At 42.0% G+C, this 9,403-nt stretch overlaps 1 protein-coding gene across 1 annotated transcript in view; it reads right to left on the bottom strand.

The window, feature by feature from the left end:
• Positions 1–9,403, bottom strand: part of ANTXR1 (anthrax toxin receptor 1) — a gene marked incomplete at its 3' end in the record, with an annotated part of 103,272 nt that overhangs the window by 58,523 nt on the left and 35,346 nt on the right. Inside the window, exons 11-12 of the mRNA XM_009704245.1 lie at positions 5,925–5,994; positions 5,561–5,639 (exon numbers count right to left, since the gene is read on the bottom strand). Of these exons, the coding sequence (XP_009702547.1) occupies positions 5,561–5,639; positions 5,925–5,994 (149 nt within the window). The remainder of the gene's footprint in view (positions 1–5,560; positions 5,640–5,924; positions 5,995–9,403) is intronic.

Genomic DNA, 9,403 nt, shown 5'->3' with positions numbered 1-9,403 from the left:
ATTAATTTGTCTTTATCTCAACCCACGAGTTTTCTCACTTTTCCCCTTCCAATTCTCTCCCTCATCCCGGGGGGGGGGGAGTGAGCAAGCAGCTGCATGGGGGCTTAGCTGCCGGCTGGGGTTAAACTCTGAGACTTTCCAAGACAAGCAAGCCAAGAGATAAATTCATCAAATAGTTCCAGCCAGCTGAGCTTTGTCATACCAGAGATGTCGGCATCTTATCCCCCAGCTAAGCATATAAACAGCACACTGTCTCCAAACGTTAAGAACGTTCATTCTAGCCATTCTCCTATGCTGTTGGGGTAGCTGCCAGTGGTCACGATCCAGGCCAAACACCACCCTAAATTACACTCAGGACAGCCTTGTCTTAGTTTAACTAGGTAATACGTAAGTTAGTGGGGAGCAGGATTAAACTTCTGTCTGCAGCCCCTGATTTACAGTGTTACCCTCTCGCTTCCGAAATAAACCCAGCCACTGTTTGCAGCTTTACCAGAAGCCAGTCAGTAATCCTCAGTCTGGGGTGTGCAGTCAGCAAAACCTCTGAATGAAAAATGGTATTGGCCATCCTCAGGGAGGGCACAAGCAAACTTGATATTTACATGCAGTATCATTCTGCCCTAAGCTGGAAGGTTTCATCTGCATTCCATAATTTAATAAAATGAAAGCCTTGCCCGACCACAACAGCTCCTGTGTCTGTCTCATTTTTGACAGATAAATGGAAATCACTGCATTCTTCCAACAAGTAAAACCCCTTTTTGTCCGCAGGAGTCCTTACTGACATATGGGCCCCTACCTACCGAGCTCAGCTCTCCAAGGCTGCCACAGGCACCCTGGGAGGATGAGCAGGACACAGTCCCTCCAGTTTCTTCCCCTGTGAAGTACGTGCCTCTTCTTGCCCTGCACCCTTTGGGGATCTGTGAGAATGTATGCTGCGGCCCCTAACCACTTCTGTGGACGCAATTAACTGGGGTAGGCTTGTTTTATAATCTCAAAGCAGTGGGCGCAACACAGTGGTGTCTCTCCAAGCATGCCTTTATTTTCCACTCGTACAGACAGACCTATGCTCTGATACTTTATCATCTTGAGGCACCTGGCATTGTCCAGTCAGGTTTCCCATTAGACTTTAGAGCCACCAAAACCAGCAGAAAAGCGAAGATGGTAACAAACCACAACAAAAGCGGTGTTCCTGAGGAACTAACACGAGGGTGGGAGAAGGAGTCACATTCAACAACAAAAAAATCTCCTCTACTGACCTGGCTCTATCATTTTTCTTTCTTTCACTCTTTTTTGAGGTAAAGACTGCACTCTGAAAACTGAGCAGTCCCATGCAATTCCACAGTCAATGCTTCTTACCATCTCCAGAAAATGATAACTCCACCTTTAACTATAGGCCACCCTTGCACAAGATCAGGGAGTCAAGCTTTGTTCTGACTGATACTTCTTTACGCATCAGACAGACCTTGCATTTGGAGTTTCACTCGTTGGCTAATGTGCCTGGGCAAATTCTGGACTGGTGCTTATCACAAGGGATTTAAAAGGCATCCCACATCTAATCAACTCTTGCCTCTAAAAACTCATATTGAAAATCCTGAGGAAGAAAACCAAAATTAAATCCCCAAAGACCTCCTATGGACTGTTTCATACCTCAGGCTTGAAAATAACTGGGCCAACTGAGAAGAATTTTGATTCTTTTTTAAATTGAGATTTTGCTCCACCTAATTCAGTTGAGATTACTTATGTGACTGCAAGTCTTCCCAAAATGTACTTTAAAATGGAAGTGCTGAAAGATCCTCTGCAATAAAAGCATCTTTACAAGTCTCTCCCACACCTCCTTCTGTTTTCATTTGTTAAATGAAAAATCAATTACCTTTCAAGAGAGAGGCAAGAACTGCAGTGAAGTACCAGGAAAGCCTGGAGACTCCATTTCAAAAAAACTTCAAGCACTTCTGGCAATTTTAATTTGGGAACCTAAACCAGCAATTCTTTGGGTCCCACAGAAAAGGAGATACAAAGGATATACACTCATGCCTGTACTCTGATATCAGAAAGCACAAGCAATTAAGCAAAAGGCAGAATACAACAGAACCCATACAGTTTAATTTCTGACATCCCTTGTACTTCTTTTTGGGCTGCAAACCTTGAAGTCTATCATATTTCAGGAAGTAGAAAGCTCAGGAAAATGAGAGATCCTTCAAAGCACAACAGACACCTGCAGTCCAGGCAAACGATTTCCAAAGTGCCCAGATTTGAAAGCATAGGTAGAAGCTCTAAGGCTCTTTTATCTGTATGTATGACTCCATTAAACAAAACAAAAAACCCCAAACCCCAACCAGTGTTCAAACAGTGAGGTCAAATTTGGTGTTGACAGATTTGACAAGTAGTATCACTTAATGCTGGAAAGTGAGATGTATTTAAGCATCTCTCAGACTAAGAAGGAGATAAGTCAGTCATTACGTACACCTTCATTCCTAACCTTCCCACATTTTCTCCACCTTGAAATGCTGTAGCAGATTCTTACACCTCAAGGAGAAAGAGTACAAACAATTACTTCAGTTAGGCAATATGGATGCAAGCAAAAGCTGTCTGTTCCCAGAGGGAGTCAGTTTATACTAGAGAGGTATGTGCATTACTACATTCAGACACACAAAACAGCGACGTTTCCTAAAGGGCAAGTGCACAGAACGCTTCCTGCCACGCATTCAGTATTTGAACATGCAGGCAGCATAGTCTGCAAAAAGCACTTTTAATTGGCAACTTCACAAAAATGACAGCACTGGGCAAGGCAAAAAATCCCAGCATCCCATTTTCAGCAATTGGCACCTGGTGTTAGAAAACGATGTGAGCACAGGAGTACTAAGCTTGCTTCTGGCAATCGCCAAGTCAGGTATTGCTGAGTTACAGCAGCAAAGCTGTGATGCAATTCTAGAAAAGGCAAAGGCTTTGATTATTTGTTTCCTTCCAAAAAGTGACCTATCTGTTTAAGATCAAAAGTGTTTTCTTTCTTCTAGAGTTTTCACTGCTCAATAAAACTGATATTTATTTAGACACCTCGTTCCTAGGAGTCTTTAGATACTAAATAGAGGTCGGGACCTATGCTAGTATAAAATAGCTTTGCCCTGTTAACCTATGAGAAACGAGCCCAATTTCCTTACCATGAAAACCTACAGTAAGTTTTTTGTCAGCTAGTGTGATAAAAAAGCTTGTTAGATGGTTCAATGTCTAGGCTTTGTCCTGATCTTCAAATACCTACATTCATAACTTAGGAATCAAAGTCTGACTGACTTTTCTGACTGTTCATTTTTGGTCTTTACTTGCTGGGAATGTAGCTGTCTGCTTCAGCTATGCACTTAATTGAATTTCCTTCCCTGGATTACCTCAAGATAGTCCTTGAAAATGGGTAGTTCACAGAACAGGACAGGTACTGTTCATAGTGAAAATGGGATATTTGCAGATTATTTACATATTGCATAGGAAGGTTTTGTTGTGGAGTTACATAAGCAAATAAAGAAATGGTAAAGCTTATCAGGCCATCAAGCCACTTTGTTCCTTCTCCCATTAAATAGCCATTTCTGGACAGCAGTGAGATTGGGGTTCAGGGCATTTACATCAAAGCAAGCGTGGGGCTCCCATGTCAAGTTACTGCTGATTGCCATCTGTGAAGCTTTTTGAAGACAACACTCCAGACCTCTTTCCAAACCTGATCATTTCTGAAATACGGCACAGCAAGGAAACTCAAAGTACTGATTGCTAGTTTGCACACAGGGAAGAAAACCTTAGGTTTTTCCCCTGCTTGTTACCATCACTTCATTCCACAGCTTTCTGATTGTCCCACTTCAGCTGCAGATCTTCAAACAGGTCTAACTTTCAGGTCTGCAGTCAATTAAACAAGTCACTTGGTGTACATTTTGTATATAGGTATTTCCAGGACTGGAGCCCTTGTAACCTTAAAGAGAGGTATGTAGTCTCAGTAAACAGTTTAATCTTTAAAAAGAACTTGAAAAAACCAAACACTACTACAAATACAAAATGCTTGTTTACCCAAAAGAAACTTCCTCGATTATGAAGCCTGAGATATAATTTTCAAAGTAGCCACCGAATATCGCTGCATCTAAGTTTGGATGTAGGATCTGGATTTGAATTCTGGCTGCTTAGTTGCACTGCAAATCCAGTTTCCCAGTCTGGAGACAGAGTAGTAGGTGCTGCTGTGAAGCATAGGCATTTTCAAAAGTTTCCTTACAGTTATCAAAACAATAGAAAACAAACAGATATTTCATCTCCTATAACCTAGAAATAATAATTCTATCTCTGGAAGAAAGCATATCAGGAAGGAATACCTTCCTAGGTCTTGCCTCATATGAGCAAAACATACAAAAATATTCCTGTAGTTTGCTGACAACATGCAAACACATTTTTGCCAGTGAGCAAAGAGAATTTGAGCCAAAAAATTCACTAATAAAACAAATTTCCTTCTTTTAAGGCATAAGGAAGACTTTGTAACTTTTGGAATATAACCCCTCATGTAAGCTCTGGAAACTGTCTCTCCATACAACCTTGTCTTTGTTGAACAAGTATCAAGATCAAGTGAAACAAAAGACTTTTCTCATCTTGTGCATTAGCCTTTGTAGACCACTGAGGACTGCTGGTAATCTGATGTTATACAACTTAACCTTTCACTTATTCTGTACAGAAACATGACGTGCCTTTACTGGATACGGAAAAAAGCAGGCCGTGGACAGATTTCAAAGTCTTTCTGGCAAGACTACTATGGCTTCCCAAAAAGTAGTTTAAGTCAGTACATGGGAGAAGTAAAACAGCACCTCAACTGTTCCCTGTACAGAGGATAGGTCTTCCCATAGATTAATAAAACTGAATACACTGAAGCGTGAAGAACTCTGAATTCAAAGCAAATTCCTCCACTACCTCCTTCAGCGCAAATCATTTCATGATTTATTCCCAACAGCCATGACTTAGCAGAAGCAGCATCATCAGTAATACCGTGAATTGTAAATGGTTTCATTGTCCTTGCCTGATTCTGCCACAGACTGAGCGCAGCAATTCACTACTGGCAGCAAAGAATGCCAGCTATAAGCCAGCTACTTCAGTGGAGAATCTCCCACATTTTTCTGGCAACCATACTGGTTTCCAGACAAAGGGTGTGAGCGCAACCGCCACATGCCTTTCACAATTAGCAGCACCATTGCCGTAGAGGAAACAGACTAGCTAACGAAGCCAGCAGACTGCTTCTTGATCACTTTGCAGTAGACAAGCAGGCATAGACACCTCTAGACCACTGGCTGCTAGTCCTGTCCTGGTTTACATCCTACAGCAGATACCAAGTATGAGGTGTTCACCGAAGACTCAAGAGCTTTGCCATATTATGGCATACGATACACGAAATGTCATATTACCACACTCAAAAGCTCACCTTTAAAAGAAGGGAACAGGTCCTTTGCACACCAGGTTTACTCAACTTGGAAGACCTAATACCAGCGTAACAAACATCTGTTGCTAAGTACCACCATCCTACTAAATCATTTTAGGCACATGAATGTAAGCTTACACAGTGTGTGCTGGAGATGATGACGGAGCTAGAGATGAAGCTCAGACCATCGTTCATACTGACTTGAAGAGCTGCTTCCCTGAAAAAAAACACAAGAAACAAGTCAAGCTAGCTAGTCCACAACCCTCGACGAGATAACATCTTGTGGAACCTGGGCTCCCAATGCACAGAAAAGCCTTTGGTAGAGGTTAATTCACACTGATGGTGATCTCTCCCCTGTGCTCCAATGCACAACTGCCCATTAACTCAACACACAGAGGAGACAATGGCAGAATTAGATGCAATAACAACAGAATATAGTGAGATGACAGACTCATTTTCCCACAGGCAAAGTAAATATCTGAGTATGTAGAAAAAAACATACATGCCAACTTCTCGTAGCACAGGTGCTGGGCAGAGTAAGTAGGTATCTTCCACTACAAAAGGCTTCTCATCTGGAAAAAAGAAATATTGGGATTTATTACCAGATCAGTAATACAGACCTTAAAGATCAAGCTTAAATAATGTTCTTCCTCGCTCTTGATACATAAACAAGATCAAACACTGTGTGAGGGACAAAAAGCTACTGCAGAGCAGTTGTTCTGATGTAACTGTAGGCATGCTTTTAGCTTACGGAGTTAGAGTAAATACGAAGTAAGAGCAGATACCCTGCACCTCAGGGAAAAAAAAATTCAACACCTTGCATTTACCCCCTCTACACCCCCCTGTGAAAGATGGGAAACGTAGCAGCTGACCCTCCTTCCTCCTTTCATGAGAACTGCCTTGTTCTTGACAGCTGTCATTCTCACTGTGAAACATCATTCCACAAGCCTCCTTGTGCCACCGCTCCTACAAAAGGGCCGAGGACTACCTGCCCCTGCATAGCTGGATGCCTCAGGGTGATCGGAAGCCGTACACCGTCTGTCACCCACATCTTGCACGCAGCACCTTTGCCATCCCTACTGCTGCTACTTGCTGTTGAAATCTACCATGCCACATATCTGAGCCACAACAAAACTGAAGATACAAACCTGTTTGAATGGTCAGAGTAAATTATCACATCCACTCTATACAGGAGACCAGATGGAGTTGCAACAGATTACATATAATTGGAAATATTTGAGTCAGGAAAATTGTATATTATGGAAAATTTTGCACTTCAAGGCAGACTCGTCTAAATTAAACCTTCCAACCTGAATTATACTATGGTTATATAATTGGAAATATTTGAGTCAGGAAAATTGTATATTATGGAAAATTTTGCACTTCAAGGCAGACTTGTCTGAAGCTAAATTAAACCTTCCAACCTGAGTTACACTATGGTTTTAAAAATGGAGTAAAAAAAAAATCAATAGTCAATTGCCTGGGAAACAGGAACATTAGCTAATATCTGATTTTGTAGACTTAAATCAGAACCTTATACCATCAATCTGGTGACCAGACAGATGGGGATCTCAAGGAACTTCCCACCCCTCTGCCAGCTGACTAGAGATTGGACAGATTGGCAAAAAACCAGGCAGACAGGCTGGGTGGTTTTTGGTTTTTTGGACTAGAAACCACACATTCCCACAGAAGGGGTTGATTCTGCTGAATCAGCATTTTCCAGAAGCACGTCACTACACCTCAGAAAGCTTTCTACCAGCTGTACTTATAACCATCTCTAGGGCCTTCTATAGAGATGCTTATAGACCTGAAATGAGCTGTTACCGAATATTACCAGCTTCCTAAAATTTTACAGTTAAAATTTTCATTTTGTTTGAAAGCCTCTCCTCTCCTGACAGATTCCTTCCCCTTTGCCTCTCAAACCTGTAGGTTTCAAATCTCATCTTCAATCCAAATCTTGACTCTTATCTCTATATACTGCAGGGTGGAAGAGACCTTCATTCTATGAGGCCATGACAGAACAGGAGTACAATTCATCACCGCCTTGCTTTGCTATTTGAAATAGAGACAGCAAACCTGGGGTCTCTAATCCATCTAAAGTCTCTTCACAACTGCATAGTGCACTTAATTACCTTTCCAGACTACACATAACACTGGCAACGTGGCAGCCAGGTTACACCAGTCAGTGCCTTGCTGACAGCAACAAGGAATGGAAAGGAGCAAGGATGAAAGTTAACCAAACCATTTAGCAATCTAATGAAGAGCTGAACTACTCTGGCTGTCTGGTCTTTTGTTTTTGAGGAAACTTGTGCAAGTTACAACTCTGTTTAAGGTGCCAGTGGAAAGAGGAAAAGCCATGAAGAGACATAAGCCAAAGAATGTGGCAACCTTCTCTAAAGTAATTTCTTCATCAGCTGGGAGCCTTGCTCATTCTTCACTTGGCTGCTAAGATAAATTTGTTTACATGGATGGTACCTAATAACGATTAGGGCAACAGCAGTAGAGCACAATTGATCCTGGCCCTATTCTCAGCGGTTACCTCAGCAGGGTTCACTCAGAAGCCTGGTCACGCAGCACATCTCACTGTGCTGGATGAGGCATAAAGATAAGAGATACAGACTGCAAGAGTTTATCACCTCATGCAGAAGCAGGACTCACCAAGTCAAGCATTCTTTCCCAGACATTCCTAAAGGAGAGGTTTCCACTGAATCCAAAATTTTAGAAAGCACTAATATTGCTCTAGTAATTCCTATCACACATTGTAATCCCTACTTCATACCAGTGTATTTCTTTGCTTTGGCAGCTATTGAAAAGATTATTTCCTCAGGCAGGTTAGGAAATGTTTATTTTTTACACTCCATTAAAATAAATTAAATGGTAATGAAAAGTTGTAGCCTTCCTTGAAGTTTTCCTTATGTTTCCAGCCTCCAGCAAATCTCATGCCTACGTATATACACTTGAATTTTTGGGTTACCCACAGCAGTTATTTTGTTGAGGACTGTTTGACAGAGGCAAACAGCTGAAAACAAAACATTTTAGCCAGTCATACAGTTTTCACAGACAGGCTTTGCTTCTGCATCATGGCTCAACTACTGAGACCAGTCTTCAAGATTCTTCGATCCCTCTAGACCCCTTCTCCTGCTGTTGGCCCAGAAAGTACCATATCATCACTGTCTTCCCACAACCTCAGCGCAAGAATACATACAAACATTGTGACTATGCTAAACCTTAGGAGCAGGTGTTTTTAGCACAGGGTATTCCTTTGCTAGCCCTATGCTATCTAGAAGATTACTTCCTCATTGAAAGTGAGGTGGACGGGCATTTAAAGTACGCAATGTAGTGATACGACGCACACCCCTTGCTTCCTATCACGTAGAGTGCAGGCGCTGGCTGTATGATGAGCTTGCATCGTATACTGGCACTCAGTTTTGCAATGGAGTTAACCAAGCCAAAACGGCAGCATTTCCCACTTTGCACAAGCAAGGCATACACACAGTAGTGGTGAATCTGGCCCTACAGTTCTGTTCTCACCCTGCTTTATGAAGATATCATTAACTTCCATAAATTTATGACATTGTCTCAGCACACACATGCCAAGAGAACGAAGATCAAGGTCTTGTTTTCTCCTTTGGCCTTTGCTGCCAGTGTTAGCAAAGAATTCTGCACGCCAGCACTCACTAAAGCAAAAGCTGGCTTCATTTTGCAAGGCCTTTTACTTGGATCTCATTAGCTTTTTGTTCCTCTTTCTCTCCCTTCCCACTCCCAAACTGCGTTAAAGTCTATGCCTCTCTAGAAAGTTTATCAGACTCAGCATCCCAAGAGGGGACTCATGGCTGGCCAGGCTGGCTACAGGGAGAGATTATTTTGTTTGGAGAATGTTCGTGTTTCACCACAAAAATGAGTGACTATTTTCCTTTGCTCTAAACAAAAGAGGATCCATTTGGTTTGCATAACTCTGGCGATCTGACTCCTTCCTGGAAA

This window comes from Cariama cristata, unplaced genomic scaffold, assembly GCF_000690535.1.
Source record: "Cariama cristata isolate BGI_N322 unplaced genomic scaffold, ASM69053v1 scaffold2487, whole genome shotgun sequence".
NCBI lineage: Eukaryota > Metazoa > Chordata > Aves > Cariamiformes > Cariamidae > Cariama > Cariama cristata.
This window is presented reverse-complemented; position numbering and strand designations above follow the sequence as displayed.